The following is a 21213-nucleotide window of genomic DNA, read 5'->3' on the forward strand; positions in this document are numbered from 1 at the left end:
TTTTCCGTTGCGGGTCAAACTGTGGACCAAAATGTGAAAATGGGAAGTTGTTGCCAGAGGTCAGCGTACTGACCCTTGGCTCTTAAATCCATATGCCAACAGCGCCACTATCTCACTTAAATGTAAAGACAAAAAAATCACCCCCAAAAGAATGATGCAGTAAAGTATGCTTTCACAGTATACTTAATATTTAGGACACTTACACTTAAGTGCATCACAGCAATGATGATGATGATGATGATGAGGAAGCTATGATGGTGGTGGTGGGTCCTCAAGGGATCTCGCACAAGGCGCCATTCAAGCTGCTACCACCACCACTGGGTATAGGTCTAGGCCACAGGTATCCGACTCAAGGCCCCCGAGCTAGAGCTGGCCCTGCGGGTCATTTTATGAGGCCTGCTAAACCTTTCCTGAATTTTTCAAAATTGGCAATCAAAATGACAATGACCAAATATGGGGGCAATTATGCATATTGGGATGGGACTTCATGTTAGGGTTCCCACATGGAACATATTAGGTAGGGGCGAGAAGTGAAACCGCCTTACACTGGAGCCACCTGTCTACTCTATAAACAAACACAGTGCCGCTCAGCTTCTGACAAGCAGACATGATCGGTGCCTATATCTGTAAAGAAAGTAATAAAAGCTAGAAAGTAACTTCCAGTGCCATTTGAACAGCCTCTTCTTGGCTCTTTAATAAGAGCCAAAGCATTAAGAAATGTCAGTGTTAATTCATACTGTTTAAAATCTTACTGTTGCACTTGTCTGTCGTCCGTTTCCTGAAAATAAAATACTGCACTTCCTAAAAAGAAGGGGGAAAAAAGTCGTTAAGTTTCAATTGAAATGTCTTGAAATCAATTGTTTGCATTTAATTCCCTTACTGCATAAACCTGACCTTGAAGCCTAAACCAACGTAGCGAATCACGGTGTATTTGAACAGTTATAGCCTAGTTAAGCATTCTGTGTGTGCGTTCACCATTATAACCGCTTCCCGTGCAGTCCGAAAAGAAGTTTGACAATCCTGCGACCTGGGCCGATGAAGCCCAAAAACTCACAGACCCCGTCTGCTCCAAGATCTTTCGAGGTTGCCTTGTGGAGGCAAGATGCCAGAGTGATGGATGCTCCCCTGGTGGATCTTCATTTTGGATTCGCACTTTCATTGACCCGAATAAAGACGTAACCGAGCCTGCAGGGGCGCAGTAAGGGACGGGCCTTAACAGCAGCATTATAGGCACTGGTGCAACGAGACGGAGCTCTCCTCTCCCCGGAAAAGCCCATTTGATATTGCGCTCGTCCAATCACACTCGCCGAGCGTGACTGGACGTTTCACTGTACTGTACCAGTGCTTCCGTCGCCCCGTCCCGGCAGTGACTCCCCGTCCCGGCACAGCGCTAAGGCAAAAGCAGCGATGACGCGTCACAAGGCGGCTTGGACTTTTTGGACCTTTTTGGAACGCTAAATGCAGACGAGATTGGCTTGATGTAACATTTACGCGGCGAAATCCGGGAGTGGGGGTGGGGGTGGGGAGGAAAGATGCAGAAAAGGCTGACGGACTCCCAGACTCCTCTATTGTCATCACCGAGGGCGTCGTCGTTTTTCATCGACAATCTGCTGTCCTCGGGGCATGCACACGAGCCGGATAGTCCTTCCGAAAGTAGCCGCAGTGGTGCCGCGGTGAGCGCGGACTCTGCCAGCCTGGTCTGGTACGCTCGGCGCGGCATGGCGCGCTCGCCGGCTCCCGGTGGCTGCAGCCCAGCCTCGTCCCTCCTGCGCACAGAGCCGCTGGCGAGCTGGTACGCCGCCGGGAACACTGGCTTGCTCTCCAGAGCTTTGGACGCGCCACGCAGTGAGTATCGCTCAAAGAGCCAACTGAATAGGAGTTGCAAGGTTTTACAAATCACGTATTTCAAGTCCATTGTGCAATATTCAATTGCCTGTCATTGAGCTCTTTTTTTTTTTTTTTTTTTTTTTTTTTTTTTTTAATGCGTGATCTATAGCCACTCTTCACATGAAAATCCATTTCTTCAACGTAATCCACACAAGAATTGTTCCACAGCTTCTCGTAATTACTGCAGCTTCCCAAAAACGCAGCGCATTACACGTATTGTGTTGACATCGCAAAACACACAAACAAACAAAAAAGTGTAGCTACGGTAATCGAGCCCCATAAAGGTGGTACACATGCAGCGTACGTGTGTGTATCGCTCCAAAGTGCTGCATATTGCATATTTGATGATGAAAGTTGTACAAAGCGCTGAATTCTTCCCTCCTCTCAGGTCCACGCGTCAACGCGAGGTCCGAGGACAACCGCGGCTCCGTGTCGACCAGCGACCCAAGTTCTCCCGCCGTGTCAGAACCGATTACAGACGACAGCTCGGAGTCCGACGGGAAATTAAGCCACAGAAACCCGATTGACGACAACGACGAAGCTCAGAGTGGCTTTGACGCATCTTCTGAGCCCAACACGACCCGGAGGAAGAAGACCCGGACTGTGTTCAGCCGCAGCCAAGTCTTCCAACTGGAGTCCACGTTCGACGTGAAACGGTACCTGAGCAGCTCGGAGAGAGCTGGCCTGGCGGCGTCTCTCCACCTGACAGAGACCCAAGTCAAGATCTGGTTCCAGAACCGGAGGAATAAATGGAAGAGGCAGCTGGCGGCGGACCTCGAGGCGGCGCACGTAACCGACCGAAGCCGGCGGCTCGTCAGAGTCCCCGTTTTGTATCACGACGGACCGGGAGCCGGTTCTGCGCTGGCTTTCCACTTGAGCGGACAGCAGGTCTTCCCCAACTCCATCGCGTACCCGCTGTCCTCCTTCGCCCACTCCATCAGCATACTCAGGTCGCAGATGAGCGGCCTGCTTTAAAGACCCATCCGACTATATTTCTACTGCAGTGCAATAACACACGAAGTGCTGGGAGCATCCAAAGGAACCATTACGCCACAAAGTCAAATCACCTTTTGTGTATCAACGTGTTCAAGTGCGCTGTTTGAATAAGCGACTATTTTTTTTTTCGCCAAACGTTTATATTTGGAAAAACACACACGTTTTCATTATTATCATTTTTTCCCCCACTCAATAAATGAATATAAATACTCACTCTTTTTTTTTTTTTTTTCTGTGTACGTTCACTGACTAATATATACGCAGGTGATCAAAATAGTGTAAATCGCAAAGGTTCGGGGACACGATAACTTTAAAGCAAAACAAAGTCAGGATCATTGTTTGTCATTTTTTTCCCACATCAGCCTAAAACGGCACATTTATAAAAATTGCCAACAAATAAGCAAAATAGCAAAATGCTATATACTGCATTGTTTCAAATAAGCGTCTGCAGCTCGGATCGTTGTGGCTTCGACTCAAACGGCACACAAAAGAGATCAATGTTTTCCCTTTTAAGATAATATTGTTTATTTAAAGCTCTCGTAAATATCTGGTGCTGTAGAAGCAAATAAAAAAAATGTGAACAAAGAATTCAAGCGTAACAGTAAAAAGGAGTAGGTGAATTGTGATGAATTATTCTGCAAAAAACTACGACTCGAACTAATAACACAATATGATGAAACGGAATAAACAGTTTAATTAAAGCAGGTCACGAGAATAAAGTCTAATTTTCCCAAAGAATAAGGCTCCATTATTTACACCGGCACAATAATAACATCCAAAGTAAAATATGTATCCAATGTCTGCGTGTCTTTAAAAAAGATAATGAGGCTGTTTTGATGAACACCAGAGAGATGTGAATTTAACTTTGTTTATTTTGGTATTTTGCATATACGAGTGAGTAGAAATGCGTTGTTTCTCTAATTTTGGTTGCCTCATGGCAGCCAGACAAGTGCAAAGTGTTTGGAGTGCAGCATCTATTTTGTTGGATCTTTTTTATTTTGAAGCGTCGTGTGGCCGATGGGCAATCGCGTGCACGCACAGCATATGCGCACACACCTCTGGGGGTTGAAATCTGTGGAGCGTTTTAGGGTGGCGGAGTTCAAAACAACCTATGCGAGCGTCTAGCCAACGTCTAGATAGAAGGTGAATTAAGAGCGTGTGCGAATGAGCGCGCCGGCGTGGAATGACGTGTTAGCGAGCCACAGCGGGGCTCGATGGAGAAGATGTAGCCCGGGTCCACGGAGAGAGAGGATACGACGCTCTCGCGTTCGCATCGCATCCCTTCGCTGTGATTGGTCCGCAGCGTTTGTCAATTGGACCAATGAGCGAGGATCTTGTGCGCCCCCCCCCCCCGCCCCCCCCTACCCCCCATCCAACGCGATGTGAGCGCCGAGGTTACACACCGAGCCGCTCCTGCCAAGCAGTGGATGCTGCTATGGTGTGTGCGCCGTCCAATCCTTCGCGGTGATTGCTCGTGTTTATCGAAGAGGAGAAGTCAACAGCCGGGGTGTTTACGCATTGGAGAATATGAGTAAAGTGGACGCAGCATGTCGTCCCAGCGCCTCTCTCAAGTTCACCATTGACAACATCCTCAACCTGAAGACAAGCGGGCGCGCCGGTGACCGCTGTCACCCCCAGCGAGAGCGCGATGTCTCGGCCACCGCGACGTGTAAAGGCCGCATTCCGCCGAGCCACCTGGAGGGGTCCGGAGCCCATCGCAGGCAGCGATCGGACGAAAGTGGTAAGGGCTACGTCACCATAACGCATTCTCCTTTACGCACACAAGCGGGTAACTCAATGCGAGAGGAGGTGAAAGCAAGTGTTTGTTGTTGTCGTTTTTGGTTCCAGACTCGGCCACCGACAAGGGCCGCGCTGTGGAGGAGGTGCGCTTTGAGAGCGGGGACAGCAGCTGCGACGACTGCAGCTCCACCACCACCTCCACCACCACCACCATCACCACCACCACCACCACCACCACGGAGCCTCTTAAAGCGGACAGTTCCGCCAAGAAGAGCAAAATGATCACGAAAAAGAAAACGCGCACCATTTTTTCCAAGAGACAGATCTTCCAGTTGGAGTCTACGTTCGACATGAAGCGCTACCTGAGCAGCGCCGAGCGCGCCTGTCTCGCCAGCTCTCTGCAGCTCACCGAAACCCAGGTGAAAATATGGTTCCAGAACCGCAGGAATAAGTTGAAACGGCAAATCTCGAGTGAAATCGACGGGCCGCTCAGCGACTTCCCAGAGACGGTGAAGCCCGTGGTGGTGGGTCAGCTACCGGCCTTGTACAAGGAGGGCAGCCTGCTGGGGAGGTGCCTCGTGCCCATGCCGTTGCCCGTCGTCTACCAGGGTTCGAACACGCCTTACCTCTGTTTCTCCAACACCAGCAAGTACTTCAGCCTCTATGACGGGGACGTATGACGCGGTCACCGAGCCTGCGTGTGCAAACAGACACTTTTTTGTTTGTGCCAACTGGAGCATTTATGGCGTTAAGCCTACAGTTCAAAGGGCCGGACACTGGCCCAAAGTGTTCAAAAGAAGGATGCAAGAAGTAGGAACATATCACACACGAGCTGTTTTTTTGGGTATTATTTATTTATTAGCCTGGCTTTTGTGTAGGCCTAGCACTTAAGACAAAAACAAGATATATGTAGCAGGCCTATAGCAAATGGTAGCCTGGCCGTGCATGGCCTACATCACTAACATCTTATATTGTTTACATGATAGTCCATTATCATTGTTATTATCATCATGATTATTATTATTATTATTATTATTACTATTCTCAACAACAGCCTATGCCACCAAAGAAATTAATACACCTTGCATGCAATTCCAATATAACGACTTTTGGATTACAGAAATTATGTATTTAAATGAATGTCATTAACATTTTATTCACGCATGTCTATTTTTTTTTCCTTAAGTATATCTTACACTTACGTTATTCTACATTTGCCTTTAGGCTCATTACAGCATTTACTGCAACTGTAATTAAAAGCTCTTTATTCAAGAAAACCTTTACAACTGATTCAATAATTTCCGGTGACTCGGCTGGACCAAATGTTTACTATGTAAATATGTTTTGGATTTTACATGAAGTAAGACCCATAAAGACTGCTTTGACAAATCCAATATTTCAACACAAACAGTCAATGAACCAAAAAGTTGCCTTCAGAAAAATAAATACAAATAAATAATACAATAAAATAACAGGTGTGCGTGCGCCCTATGAAACTGGAAAGAAAACACTCAAATACCGAAGTGGTTACAGCAATAACATAATTAGAAGAAATTCCTGTCAAGTAGTTCAATACTGGCTCACAACATAAAAGCAATGACTTTCCTTAGGAAATAACATCCGATCATTGTCTTTTATTTTCATGTATTTTAAGAAAAAAAGGACCAAGTTACACCTCTGCATGCATTTGTGGGAACTCTTGGAAATGATATCAAAAGTGATATAACTGAATGCATCGTAATGAAAATCATAAGTTTTTTACAAATATTAACCCATTAGCATTGAAGAAGCACTTTACTTTCACAATGACTTTGTTTTGTTAATATGAACAATTGTGTACATCAAATAAAGCCTCTTGGAAAATATTTATTATTAATAATAACAAAGCGGACGAATGGTAAGACGAAACCTCCTCAGTCTTTCTTAAACCCGCTCTCGCTGTTGTTTTACCATAATCAAGCATCCAGGTAATCTTCACAGACATACAGCGCCAAACCTATCATAATATTGATACGTGACACGGGAGAAGATGAACTCTGACTCCCATGAGGCCTTTCTGTAGGGAGCCCATATACATTAGAACTGAAATACTACAATAACTTCAAAATCATAAACTCTCATTCATTCATCATTTCTAACCATTTCTAAGCCAATAAGGCTTCTCTTTTATAGTTAGGTCTAAGGATATCTAGTTACAATTCTGCACTAAACCGAGTAGTAAAAGTAGTAAAAACACAATACTACTCCATCGTCTTAATCTAGCTGAAGATTTTCGGAAAAAAAACATTCAAATACTGTTTAATGTTGTTTTTACCTAAAGACCCCCTGGCTTGAGTTGGAAGTCCGTTGACCCCATCAGTGAAGTCCTTTGACATCTAGTGCACTTTACCAGAAGACTTACACTCCATGAGCTCCACCCTATGCTACCAAATATGCTATCAACAGGCAACAAGCATGAACGCAACACAAATGGTAAAACTATCCTAGTTACACAATGCAAAAGTAACATCCTGCTGCACTTTAAATAGATCAATCACATATATTGCGTAAATCAATGGTGTTTATTGTTGATCAACTGCATCTACACTGTTGAAATGAAGGGGGGGAATTTACTGTATGACAGTCCGACTAAACTATAACACTAACTTAAGGTGGAGATGGGCAAGTCTGACTCATTTAAGCTTTGGTTAAGTAAACAAAGCTACAGTAACACTCATCAAGGGAGAAAAAGACAAATGTGTACGTGTATGAGCGTGTGTATTAAGTGGAAAAAAGGAGGTCGCTTATGTCCGGCAGGCTGTCTCCACTTTAAAAGCTGCAATGCTCACTACCCACAGTCCTTTAAAGCTATCCACTCGGACACCAAGACGGCCGAAAAAGAATATTCTGTTTTATGGGGGGGGGGGGGATTAACTATACATCATAATATTCAACCAGCTATTAAGCTATACATTGTGATAATCTACTTGACCAGGCTTTAATGTCCAGATGAACTAAATTCCAGATAAAATATCACCAAAAATACAATAATGTTTCTTATGATACAAGTACATTTCTTCAATATTTGGTCAGTACATCCTTTTCTTCCCAGTTTGTTTTAGGAAAGTGTGCTCGGAGCCCTGACTCTCTATGTACTGCACTTATAAGTGAATGAGAGAGCAAAACTGTGTAAAAGGGAGGGGGAGCTCAGTCAGAACCATTTGATGAGTGTGTGTTTGTGTTGGAAATACTACGACCACGTTTGTATTTCTGCACGGGTCTGCGCCTCTGTAAAGCTGAGGTCTGGCTTCTCAGACGCAAGGAAGTGCTGTTCCTAACGGTTGCAGAGTGTATCCAAGAATTCCGTGCGCGTGTATGTGTCTGTGTGTACGCACGCGCACATTACGTCCGTGTAAAAGTTTCTGGCAGCTTCTTTCTGCATGACTAGATGGGGGCCCCCTCTCTAAGCTCGCCCGTTTCTTTAACCCTTGTTGACCTCTTCTAGTCATCTGACAAAGGTCATCACCCAAGAAAAATGGAGAGATTGTCCCTGAACATGTGTCCGAGAGACAATAATATTCTCAGCAGAATCCTACATTTGTCGAGCCAAACCAAACCAAGTCTAACCTTTACAATTCACTCCAAAACAATGGCAAGTCTTGTTGCAACACACTGTACAAACATGGTGGAAATGCTGCAGTGAAAACATTTGGCTTAACCTCTGATGTCAAACAGAATCCAATCTGGGACGCTGGTTGAACCTCAAATTTAAAAAACTAATTTCCCACTGGAACTAAGGGAAACGGAATTAACCAATTCTGGTGTTGAAGTGTAAAAAATAGTTGGACGCTTTTGAGTACAAAAGTGGAGCCGCAAATGTCACAATACGTTCAGTCACATTGGTTCACCTCCAAGTTGTTGTAATTTCAAAACAAACTATCCCGTAGGTAACGTTTCCCAACCCTTACGAAGCCAAGGCACACATTTTACATTTGAAAAAAACTCACGCCACGCCACCAAACAAAACTAGCACAAAAAGTAGATGTTCTGGAATAATGATGATGTCGTCTCAATTTGCTCACAAATTCACTTCGTGTGTGCGTGCCATGACTTACTGGGTTGTGTTATTGGCAACAAGCTGATACTAGGTTAATTGCACCTTTTGCCATCTAGTGGAAGGGTATTTAACTGTTCTTCATTTAACTATATGTTGCTGGCATAGAGAGATGAACATACAATTTATTTCTATATTTGTTGCAGATAAATGATCATTTTCAAACTAGTTGAGTAAACACTGCTGTAGGAAATAATGTAAAGCCAATTAAGTTGCTCCCAGCGAATGTTTGCTATAATTAAACCGTTATTAATTGTACAGGCAATATTTTAACTCACATTCAAATATTCCAAGCTGTCATAAAAGTATAAAAAGTTAACCACCAAATAACAAAACTATGTAACAAAACTGAAATGAAGTAAATCTCCTTACCCTTTAAAACCTCATGACAGATACTGTAGTTACTGGCGAGGGAACAGAAAGGTTTAAGCAATGCTGTCACCTCGTGGCATTTTCTTCTTTTCTTTTGGCATTTTTCTGATTTGACATAATAATTATCAAAAAAAGGATTTAACAAGGTAGGGAACAGACAAATATAAATTTTATTTTACATTTTATTTCGGTAAATCACTTTAAGACTTTCAAACAATCACTTCTACAACATTCCTAGGAAATCCCAATTTCCCATCACTGGGAGCTATTTTTAGACCATGCCCACAGGCTACACTTGTGGTCCTTCGGGGTTACTGGTTGCATACGGGCACCATGTCGATGACCTACGGTCTACAGTATTTGTAATGCTGTATCTATTGTACTGTAGCATCTATTTAATATAGACCACAAACATTTACCAAAGAAACCACCAAACTATTTGGCCGCTCAAAGAACTAACACCTACCACCTACACACCGCCTCAATTGCTCCGCTCCCAGGCCATGACTCGTTCCGCCGATAACAAATCTAACCGCAACAGTGCTAGATTTGTGATACACAGTCAGCAAGAGTGGGTAGATAACAAAGATAGAAACTAGGACTAAGCACAGCATCTAAACTAGAGGATCTGTTACAACATCTTAGTAGAACATTGGTAAGGCTACCTACAACCACCAGTTTGTATTTTCACAACATGGATCCAGCGGTTTTAGGTCAGCCACAACAGAAGCGCTAACCATCGTAGAGCCAGCGGCCTACGAAGTCGTGGACTTTCCCAAAACAACAGGCCGCCCCACGGAGTGTCGGCGCTCGGTAGTCAGAATCACAATCAGAATCAGAATCATCTTTATTTGCCAAGTATGTCCAAAACACACAAGGAATTTGTCTCCGGTAGTTGGAGCCGCTCTAGTACAACAGACAGTCAATTTACAGAACACTTTGGGGACATAAAGACATTGACAAAGAACAATTGTGCAAAAAGATGCAGAGTCCTCTAGCACTTAGAGCAGTTCGAATGACTAATATTGCAATAGTCCGGTGCAATGACCATTGTGCAAAGGACACTGAGACTTCAAGGAGTGTATCCGGTTTAAAGTGACGAGTAGTGCGATCATCTGGGACAATGTTGGTTGTGCAAATGTTACAGATACTCCTCAGTCAGTGTGCAAATGGTGCAGATGCTACTCTGGCATGAGTGGCCAGTATATGCAAATAGTGCAGCATGGCGCGACAACTACAGTGAGTGCACGAGTAATACATAATTGGCCCCACAGAAATGTGACAACAAACTCAAGTCAAAAAAATTCCAGCTTGTTGTAATGGAATTATAGGTTAGGTGTTTGAGAAGTTGATCGCAAGAGGGAAGAAGCTGTTGGAATGTCTACTAGTTCTAGTTTGCGTTGATCGGTAGCGCCTACCGTCGGCACAATCAATGTTACTGCTGAGCTTTGCTCTGCATTGAAATCTTCATTGTTTTACACCGGACTGCACCGCTCCAGTAAATTATCATCATGATAGCTATTGATGTGTACAAATACTGTACATTGTGTATTTACGTGCATAGCTGTAAGCTGTTTGCTGTTATTGTACTATACTTTTAAGGGTACAGCAGAGTTTGAAGATGTTTGTAACCGTTTGAAATGCTAATTACAGTAGTTTGGGATCTTTTCGGACTCGATCCCTGCTCTGCGAATAGTGGTGGTCCACTGTGTACGGCCTTATACTGTAAAGTATATGGACAGTATGTCTGTCACAGACCCAAGAAGACATCTAGAGCTTTGTGTTTGCTTCCTCAGTATGTGCTGCTAAAGAAATTGATACTCAAAAATGTTGTTTGGGAAACAACTACATGCTACTTACATTGGCATCTGCTTCATCCATTTGTTCAGTTGGTATTGAATAAGTCAATGCTTTTCTGCATACGCGATGTCCATTTCCACGTCTACGGCTATCATTACACTTTCCCTACTGGCCTCTCCAGTTACCCTCCTATCATGGCATAACAAATAACACACATAGCTGAAGTCTCACGAGATTTATTGACTCTCACTTGGCGTGACGCATCATGATGTTTTATTTTGAATTTTGAGGAATATTGTTCCAGATAACGTTGCTTGAAGTCCAAATTGTAGGACTCTGGGGAGCTTGTATTGGGATATTCCATTGTAAAACAAAACAGAACTAAAACAACATAAAACTACTCACCCCAGCTTCAGGGAGGCTTGCAGAAGGCACTATTTAAAAATAAAGACAACCATCCATCCACATGCATTAATTGGTGACTCTAAATTGCCCGTAGGTGTGAATGTGAGTGCGAATGGTTGTTTGTTTGTATGTGCCCTGCGATTGGCTGGCAACCAGTTCAGGGCGTACCCCGCCTCCTGCCCGATGATAGCTGGGATAGGCTCCAGCACGCCCGCGACCCGAGTGAGGAGAAGCGGCTCAGAAAATGGATGGATGGATGGATGACTTCAGGGACATTCCAGTATTTACAAAACATTTCTTGGTGAGGCAATGTTGTTTTCATAAAATTTCCTGAATGATACGTACGGGGATGATCTTCTAATTATTCTATAGTCCTACAAAATGAAACATATCTCAAACCACTGATTTGGTGTATGTGCTCGTCTTTATCAGACACGACCAACAAGCCAGAGTACGGATTCCCCAGTGTGTCCCAATACACCAGAGGGCAACCTGAGAACAAAACTACATGACACACCGTATCGTAAAGTAAACAACAAGGCTATTAGTTAGCGGCAGAAACCTGACACAGGAGCTCTGTGTAGAGTATGTGTCACACTTAAAGACTGTTTGATGGCCTATTGATCTGCTGATTTAGACCCCTCCCCCCTTCTCCATAATGCAAATTGCTTGAGGAAATTGAACGAGAGGCAGAGGCAATGGATTTGGATGAAAGCAGAGTGATACAGAGTGCGCAGGGAAAAGCGAGAGGACTATGAAAGGGGATTGGACCACGGCCAAAAACTAATTGCTGAACAAGCTAAGTGAGAAAATAACGATAAATAAATCTAAATAGGAATACTTTTATAATTGAAGGTATAGTTGTTTTAATGGCTGTTGAATTACAATCAAACATTTCAAAAAGGTATACATTTTCCAATGATAATTTAACATAAGAAACTTGAAGTACAACATGTTATTCAAGACTACTTTGAGAGGTTATTTATTATTATTATAATAATCATTTAATAATATATTATTATAATAATAAAATAATAATAGTTATTTATCTATCCCCTTAGCCACAGCCCCTCCTAATGTGGATATAGGGATATGTAGATATATTTAACAAAGTGTGGGTGAGAGTGATGGAAATGGCCAAGTGAAACATCCACTTACGCAGCAATCCATCCCGAGTGTAACCTCACACTATAGTAACGTCACAGGATCTCCAAAATAAACAGGGTCCATCTGCTGGGAACGAGGAATGTAAGTGAATGTCATGGCAACTGTTGACCTTGCCATGCACACAGCCATGTTGACAGCATTGCTCGAAAATAGACTGCGCATGTTTATATGTTAGAGGACTGAAAAATATTCATATTTGATTCGGTAAGATGGATACTGGAAGTCTGGTGTGAAAGTTAAGAGCCTATAAAGTGTCTTGGATGTTTCACTTTCAAATAAGGAGGAAGCTGCTGCCAAGTGTGCATTTGGAACAAAACTGAATCTTATTCAGTAGATTTGCTAAAAGAAAGATTGTGTAATAAAAAAAAAAAAAAAAAAAAGAATACACAGCGTCACACTGACAAGCGTGATAACCATTAGAGTTCGCCAATATACTAATGTACATTATGTAGTTATTTGGTTTTCAGAAGAATATCGCTAGACAATGTAGTCATGGTTTTATCAGCGGTAGTATAAGGTTCACTGTTAATTTTAATACATACTGTGTGCAAAATTCTTGACTGTATGCGCACATGGGTATTTTGATTTCACTGCATCTTGTTCATAAAAAAGTGGTTTCATATAAAAATAATAATTAAAAAAAAGGCAAATTACTATTAGTCAAAAACTTAAAAAACAACAAAAATGTATGCCTAAATTTACGCATGTTTGAATTGAAAACCATTATTAAAAAATATCTTAAAAATAATTACTGCACAGAATCAGCAATGTAATTTTCTATTTCATTTCCTGTCTTAGTGTCAGTGACACACGGCGCATGCGCACGCAGACACGCACCGAAGCTGCGTATCAATTAAACAGCATCATGTCCAATGCCTTCCCTCATGTCCTGTTCTATCCCCTCAGACACCCTTGTCAGGATAATGTGCCATTAATCTACCACTGAAAACACATTATTGCCCAATCAATAGGTGATATGGGGGGGGGGGGGGGGGGGGGGAAACAGAGGAAAGAGGAGAAGCAAGGAGATGGACAGGAGGCAGAGGAAGAATGCTTTAAGTCAGGGGGGAGGCGTACGCGCTCTACTATGCGGACATGGAATACTCAGTGCGGTTTCATGGCGAATGTCAATATAGGTCCATTAACAACAGATAGCGTTGTCAAAGTGCCCTGACTGTTACAAGGAGCGCAGACAGGTGGAAATCTAAATGCATATGAGCAGGCCTTGACATTGACACACACCAAATGCGAGTGAATTTCAGCAGTAGCAGGTAACATGGCTAATCTCACTAGCCACTTTGGTGGGTTGTATTTTGATCAGGAAAAAAATTCAGTGCATAGTCACGCTTTGTTTGTTTGTTAGTATATTACAATGACAGAGTCAGGGAAACATAAGGCAATGTACAAATCAGACGAGCAAAATGGGAGTTATTATCGAACTCCATGTCCGAATAGGAGGAAATGTATTTTTGTAGAGCAAAATGGAAAGCATTTGTTTGACTTCCCTGTCACAATTTAACGCTTCAAACTTGGACTGTCATTTCAGCTTGCTTCATGCTATAAATATTGACAAGGATGACAAATTTGGATGCACCTTTTCTTCAAAGTGATTGAATTGAAGACAGGCAACTGTTTGAAATGGTTGTGCAAAAGATACTAAACTAGATTGTGAAGACTTCTACAAAAATGTCATATACAAACAATTCAATATGGTCAAGTTTTTATTGGTCCACTAGCAGTCTCTTGATTTCCAAATTTGCTTTCAAATCAACAAATATTTCACAAGTGCCACCAAGCAAACCATTAAAAACTAGCTCAGGGACAATATGCTTGTGAACACAAACATGCAAACAAAGACAGGAACACACAACTTAAAGCACCACGATTTACTTGGCAAACACACCTCGACAGTAATGTACCACAGGATTGGATCATCCAAAGATAAAGAGGGCAAACCAACGAATGTGCATGTAGCTGAGCTGAGCTGCATGCCTCTTTGGTGACATGAGTCACTGTAACACCCATTGGCTCCTATTGGAAATCAAGCTGTAATGAAAGACAAACAGTGTGCTGCACAAGTGCCCCATTAAAGGGGTGCCAAAAACTACCCAAAACAATTATCTTAACAATGATCACAATTGGTCACTAACATTAACCAAGTGCATACTACAGTAACTATAATAACTCCCCCAGGAAGTGCTGAAGCATGCTTGAGCAAGAAAATGAGCCTCTAATGGCTCCTGATGAGCTCCAGAGGGCTTTCCTTTAGATGGACAGCAGAAAGACCATGCCAGCAGTGTTTTGGCACAAAGGTCTGGTGAAACCCAGGAGATCACTAACTGATGTTGCAGCTAGTGGTGTTATTGGTTGACAACCTATTAGGTTGTGAGGGAGCATATTTATCATCTGATTCAGTTGTTATTTTGGGTGCAGGCTACATGTATACCAAATCTGTCAAATAATCTATTCCCTGATCCAATTTGTTCTCGAGTTCAATTGAATAGGCTTGTCAATTACTTTGTGGTCACTTTTATTGACAGCCATTCAACCAATAATTACTGCCCATCAGTTTACTGATACAATACAGAAAAAAAGTTTGGTATGAATGGTTTTAGAAATAGTATATTTACTGCCATCATGAGTTACTTGTGCAGATTTACTGCTGTAAACAGATTTAGATTAGATCAGTAGTAGGGACCAAATATCAACTTTTGGAACACCTTTGGACAAAAAAAACATCGTGAAATTTGACTGAGCATGACTAGCCCCATGTTACTGTACAACGTACTCTTTTGTTTAGTTATGATAGTTTACTGATTAACTTTGGATTTGTATCAACCAGGAGTTACCAGCTGACACAACTACCCACATAACCTACATAACCATTAGTGAACATTAAATCAACAACTTTATTCTACCACCAATCAATGTAAAGTTTATGCCTCAGCTGCCCAAAATGAACAGGACTACCTTTGTATTTGCATGTACTGTATGTATGCACTGTATGTATGTATGCATGTATGTATGTATGTATGTATGTATCTACAGTGGGTGAAATAAGTATTTAACATTTCACCGATTTTTCTCACAAAATATATTTGCAAAGGTGCTATTGACATGAAATTTTCAGTAGATACTGAGAACAGCCCAAGTAATCCATACATAGAAAGAAAGTTGAACAAATAAGATCAGAAATTAAGTTGTGTATAATAATGTGAAATGACACAGGGGAAAAGTATTGAACAAAAGTGTGTGCAAAAAGGCATGGAAAGCCACGACAACACCTAAAATCTATCAATAATCAAACAGCAATGCAGCCCCGTGTCAGTGCAAAAGAATATCAGCTGCTTCAGTCCTAATTGATGGCCTACAAAAAGGTCTCATTGCCAAGGTGTGAGTCAAGACACATCACATCATGGGTAAGAGCTAAGAGCTGTCTCAAGACCATCGCAAACTAATTGTTGCAAAACATAACGATGACATTGGTTACAGGTGCATATCTAAGTTTCTGAACATTCCAACAAGCACGGTTGGAGCCATAATATGTAAGTGGAAAGCCAATCATACCACCATAAATTTGATTCGATCAGGTGCTCCTCGCAAGATTTCTGATATAGGAGTGCAAAGAATAATCAGAAGAGTTGTCCAAGAGCCAAGTACCACCTGTGGAAAACTTCAAAAAGACCTGGAATTAGCAGGTACTGTTGTCACAAGGAGCAGCACGGTGGACGACTGGTTAGAGCGTCAGCCTCACAGTTCTGAGGACCTGGGTTCAATCCCCTGCCCCGCCTGTGTGGAGTTTGGACGTTCTCCCTGTGCCTGCGTGGGTTTTCTCCGGGCACTCCGGTTTCCTCCCACATCCCAAAAACATGCATTAATTGGAAACTCTGAATTGCCCGTAGGTGTGAATGTGAGTGCGAATGGTTGTTTGTTTGTTTGTTTGTTTGTTTGTTTGTATGTGCCCTGCGATTGGCTGCCCGGTGACAGCTGGGATAGGCTCCAGCACGCCCGCGACCATAGTGAGGAGAAGCGGCTCGGAAAATGGATGGATGTTGTGACAAGGAAAACAGTGAGTAATGTACTCCGCCGCCATGGCCTGTATGCACAATCACCACGCAAGACCCCATTGCTGGAAAAAAAAAGCATGTCAAAGCTCGTTTAAAGTTTGCTGACCAACGTTTGGACAAGCTAGTTAAATACAATGAGCATATAGTCTGGTCGGATGAGAGCAAAATTGAACTGTTTGGATGCCATAATGCACACCACGTTTGGAGGAGAAATGGCACTGCACATCACTCTAAAAACACCATACCAACAGTGAAGTTCGCAGGTGAGAACATGATAGTGTGGGTCTGCTTTTCAGCAAATGGTGCTGGTCAACTTCACATTATTGAAGGAAGGATGAATGGGCAAATCTACCGAGACATTTCTTGACAAAAATGTGCTGCCATCTACGAGGATGATGAAAATGAAACGAGGGTGGATATTTCAGCAGGATAATGACCCAAAACATATTGCCAAGCTGGTAGAATGGCCCAGCCAATCACCTGACTTGAATCCAATCGAAAATCTATGGAAAGAACTGAAACTCAAGGTTCATAAAAGAAGCCCACAGAACCTTCAAGATTTGAAGGCTGCTTGTGTGGAGGAATCGGCAATGAACACCAGAGCAATGCATGCGACTAGTTTCTCCATACAGGAGGCGTCTTGAAGCTGTCATTGGAAACAAAGGCTTTTGTACAAAGTATTAAATAAATACCAGTTGCCGTGTTCAATACCTTTACCTGTGTCATTTCACACTATTACACATAGATTCATTTCTTTTCTTATTTGTTCCACTTTCTTTGCATATATGGATTACTTGGGTTGTTCCTAACATCCGGTGAAATTTTCATGTCAATAGCACCTTTGGAAATATATTTAGTGAGAAAAAAAGTGACGTGTTAAATACTTATTTCAGCTGCTGTATGTACTGTATGTATGCATGTATGTATGTATGTCAGATGTGGGAGCAAGTAATTCCTTTGCAAGGCTCAAGTCTTTACCGTCAAGTCCCGAGTCAAGTCGCAAAGTCCTACACTTAGTGTTTCCAGTCTTTTTCTAGTCATTTTAACATCCATCCATCCATCCATTTTCCGTCCTGCTTCATCCTCACAAGAGTCGTGGGCATGCTGGAGCCTATCCCAGCCATCATCTGGCGAGAGGCGGGGTAGCTCCTTAGTTTGTGTTTGGTTTTTTTTTGGCTGGCAACCAGTTCATGGTGTACCCCGCCTCCTGTCCGAAGATACCTGGGATAGACTCCAGCACTCCCGCGACCCTTGTGAGGATAAGCGGCTCAGAAAATGGATGGATGGATGCCTGATGTCATGCCTGATGAACATGACTGCCCACATTCTGGCGCCTGTGAACGGTTTTTGAGTGACAGTTCATTTTCATTCGAGAGTGCCAGGTTTTGTTTGGGATTCCAGGACAAAACCTGGCTGAACATATTAAATAAATACAAACCTTCATATGTCTGGGGATAAACTCCGTAGTTGGCAACCACCATTCATGTTTACATTTGGCAGGCACATCACAACAGCGTGTGTGTGTGATGTGCGTTCAGGGACACTGTGTAAATGCGAGCGAATGTGTTCTTTAGTTGTTTGGTAATACAGTACATCATTGTGACAATGGATTACTAGGAAAATTATTATTTTTTGTATCTGAATGCTTTAGTTAAAACACTGTACCGTCACACCGTCATATAGAATTTATTTTGCTTTGTAGATACACTAAAAGAAAAAAAACTGCTGGAATGCAAAGTTATTATTGTTCCATCTTTTTGTTTTAATTCCTCATTTTAAAAAAGGTAAACTAGACGAGTCAAGCAACAAGTTTTTCCTCATGTTTTTGAGATTGGAGGGTGAAAGCTGCAGCTGGCTATGACTGTGAATAGATAGATAGACAGACAGACAGACAGACAGACAGACAGACAGATAGATAGATAGATAGATAGATAGATAGATAGATAGATAGATAGTTAGATAGATAGATAGATAGATAGATAGATAGATAGATAGATAGATAGATAGATAGACAGACAGACAGACAGACAGACAGACAGACCGACCGACCGACAGACAGACACCTTCAGTCCCTGTGCAATCAAACTGTACAATTCTGCACTCAGTGAGAGGTGGAGAGGTGGCAGGGACGAGGAGATGGGGAAAATGATAAGGGAGACCATCAGCTAAAAAATTTTATTTAATATACTATTTTTTAAATATATTATCTTAGTATATTTATGGTGACAAATGCAGCCATATAAAGACCAAGGAGAGGTGGAAAGTGAGTTCTTAGGCAGAAAGAGAAGAGAAAAGCACAGAGCCTACAATTGAATGTGGGGACTTTGAATGTTTGGACTATGACAGGAAAAGCTCGGGAGTTGGTTGACATGCTGACTACAATAAATAATATTATGTGTCCAGGAGAGCAGGTGGAAAGGCAGTAAGGCTAGAAGTTTAGGGGCAGGGTTCAAATTATTTTACTATAGTATAGGTGGGAAGAGATATGGAGTAGGCGGTATTTTACAGGAAGAGTTAGCTCAGAATGTCTTGGAGGTGAAAAGAGTATGAGATTGAGTGATGAGGTTGAAACTTGAAATTGAGGGTGTTATGTAAAATGGGATTAGTAGCTATGCCCCGCAGGTAGATTGTAACCTAGAGGTGAAAGAGAAATTTTGGAAGGAGCTAGACAACGTAGGTCTGACAATCCCAGACAGAGAGAGTTGTGATTGGTGCAGATTGTAATGGACATGTTGGCAAAGGAAACAGGGGTGATAAAGACGTGATGGGTAAATTCAACATTCAGGAAAGCAACTTGGAGGGACAGATGGTGGTAGACTTTGCAAAAAGGATGGAAATGGCTGTAGTGAACACTTTCTTCCAGAAGAGGCAAGAACATAGGGGGACCTACAAGAGCAGAGGTAGAAGCACGCAGGTGGATTACATCTTGTGCAGATATAATCTGAAAGAGGTTACTGACTGTAAAGTAGTGGTCGGGGAGAGTGTGGCTTGACAGCATAGTGTGGTGGTATGTAAGATGACACTGGTGGTGGGGAGGAAGATTAAGAAGACAAAGGAAGAGCAGAGAACCATGTGGTGGAAGCTGAAAAAGGAAGAGTGTTGTGCGCCTTTTTGTGAAGAGGCGAGACAGGCTCTCGGTGGACAGGAGGAGTTGCCAGAAGACTGGACCACCACAGCCAAGGTGATCAGAGAGACAGACAGGAGAGTACTTGGTGTTGTATGTTCTTGTAGGAAAGGGGAGAAATAGATTTGGTGGTGGAACCTCAAAGTACAGGGAACCATACAAGGAAAGAGGTTAGGTAAGATGAAGTGGGACACTGAGAGGACCGAGGAGAGGAGATAAGAATGCATGGATATGCGACGTAGGGCAAAGGTAAAGATGGCAAAGGCCAAACAAGAGGCATATGATGACATGTATGCCAGGTTGGACACTAAAGAAGGAGAGAAAGATCTATGCAGGTTGGCCAGACAGAGGGATAGAGATAGGAAGAATGTGCAACAGGTTAGGGTGATTAAGGACAGAGATGGAAATGTGTTGACTGGTGCCAGTAGTGTGCTGGATAGATGAAAGAAATACTTTTAGGAGTGGATGAATGAGGAAAATGTGAGAGAAGGAAGAGTATAAGAGGCTAGTGTGGTGGTGGAGTAGCAATGATTAGTAAGGGTGAAGTAAGAAAGGAATTAAAGAGGTGAAAAATGGAAACGCAGTTGGTCCTGATGACATTCCTGTGGAGGTATGGAAGCATCTAAGAGAGGTGGCTGTGGAGTTTTTGACCAGCTTCTTCAACAGAATTCTAGTGGGTGAGAAGATGCCTGAGGAGTGGAGGAAAAGTGTGCTGGTGCCCATTTTTAAGAAGAAGGGTAATGTGCAGAGCTGTGGGAACTATAGAGGAATAAAGTTGATGAGCCACACAATGAAGTTTTGGAAAAGAGTAGTGGAGGCTAGACTTAGGACATAAGTGAGTATTTGCAAGCAACGGTATGGTTTCATGCCTAGAAAGAGTACCACAGATGCATTATTTGCCTCGAGGGTGTTGACAGAGAAGTACAGAGAAGGTCAGAAGGAGCTACATTGTGTCTTTGTAGATTTAGAGAAAGCCAGAGACAAAGTACCCAGAGAGGAACTGTGGTACTACATGCGGATGTCTGGAGTGGCGAAGAAGTATCTTAGAATAGTACAGGACATGTACGAGGGCAACAGAACAATGGTGAGATGTGCTGTAGGTGTGACAGAGGAGTTTAAGGTGCAGGTGGGACTGCATCAGGGATCAGCCCTGAGCCCCTTCTTGTTTGCAGTGGTGATGGATAGGCTGACAGATGAGGTTAGACTGGAATACCCATTGACCATGATGTTTGCAGATGACATTGTGATCTGCAGTGAAAGCAGGGAGCAGGTGGAGGTACAGTTAGAAAGGTGGAGGCCTGCACTGGAAAGGAGAGGAATGAAGATTTGCTGAAGTAAGACAGACTATATGTGTATGAATGAGAGAGGGGGTGGGGAAGAGTGAGGCTATAGGGAGAAGAGATAGCGAGGGCGGAGTACTTTAAATACTTGGGGTCAACAGTTCAGAGCAATGGGGAGTGTAATAAGCAAGTGAAGAAATGGGTCCAAGCAGGTTGAACAGGTGGAGGAAGGTGTCAGGTGTGCTCGGAAGAAGGGCGCAGTTTATAAGGCAGTGGTGAGGC

The 21213-nt window shown here is 42.8% G+C and overlaps 2 protein-coding genes across 2 annotated transcripts; both read left to right on the plus strand.

Annotated features, from left to right (window-relative positions):
• The first annotated feature begins 1296 nt into the window (after positions 1-1296).
• hmx1 (H6 family homeobox 1) lies at positions 1297-3060 on the plus strand. Its single transcript, XM_061680100.1, has 2 exons — positions 1297-1845; positions 2276-3060. Exons 1-2 carry the CDS (start codon positions 1533-1535, stop codon positions 2860-2862), a joined length of 900 nt encoding a protein of 299 aa, XP_061536084.1. The 5' UTR covers positions 1297-1532; the 3' UTR covers positions 2863-3060.
• Positions 3061-4289: 1229 nt separating this feature from the next.
• hmx4 (H6 family homeobox 4) lies at positions 4290-5877 on the plus strand. The gene is made up of 2 exons (XM_061680083.1): positions 4290-4624; positions 4732-5877. The coding sequence occupies exons 1-2, from the start codon at positions 4411-4413 to the stop codon at positions 5301-5303; spliced, it is 786 nt and encodes a 261-aa protein (XP_061536067.1). The 5' UTR covers positions 4290-4410; the 3' UTR covers positions 5304-5877.
• The last annotated feature ends 15336 nt before the right edge of the window (positions 5878-21213 follow it).

Source organism: Phycodurus eques, chromosome 6 (assembly GCF_024500275.1).
Source record: "Phycodurus eques isolate BA_2022a chromosome 6, UOR_Pequ_1.1, whole genome shotgun sequence".
NCBI lineage: Eukaryota > Metazoa > Chordata > Actinopteri > Syngnathiformes > Syngnathidae > Phycodurus > Phycodurus eques.

Excerpts from the sequence above, each read along its gene's own strand:
- hmx1 (XM_061680100.1), top strand. The coding sequence starts at position 1,533 with ATGCAGAAAAGGCTGACGGACTCCCAGACTCCTCTATTGTCATCACCG. Across the intron at positions 1,846-2,275 it reads AGCTTTGGACGCGCCACGCA|GTCCACGCGTCAACGCGAGG; the intron begins GTGAGTATCGCT and ends CCCTCCTCTCAG.
- hmx4 (XM_061680083.1), top strand. The coding sequence starts at position 4,411 with ATGAGTAAAGTGGACGCAGCATGTCGTCCCAGCGCCTCTCTCAAGTTC. Across the intron at positions 4,625-4,731 it reads GCAGCGATCGGACGAAAGTG|ACTCGGCCACCGACAAGGGC; the intron begins GTAAGGGCTACG and ends TTTTGGTTCCAG.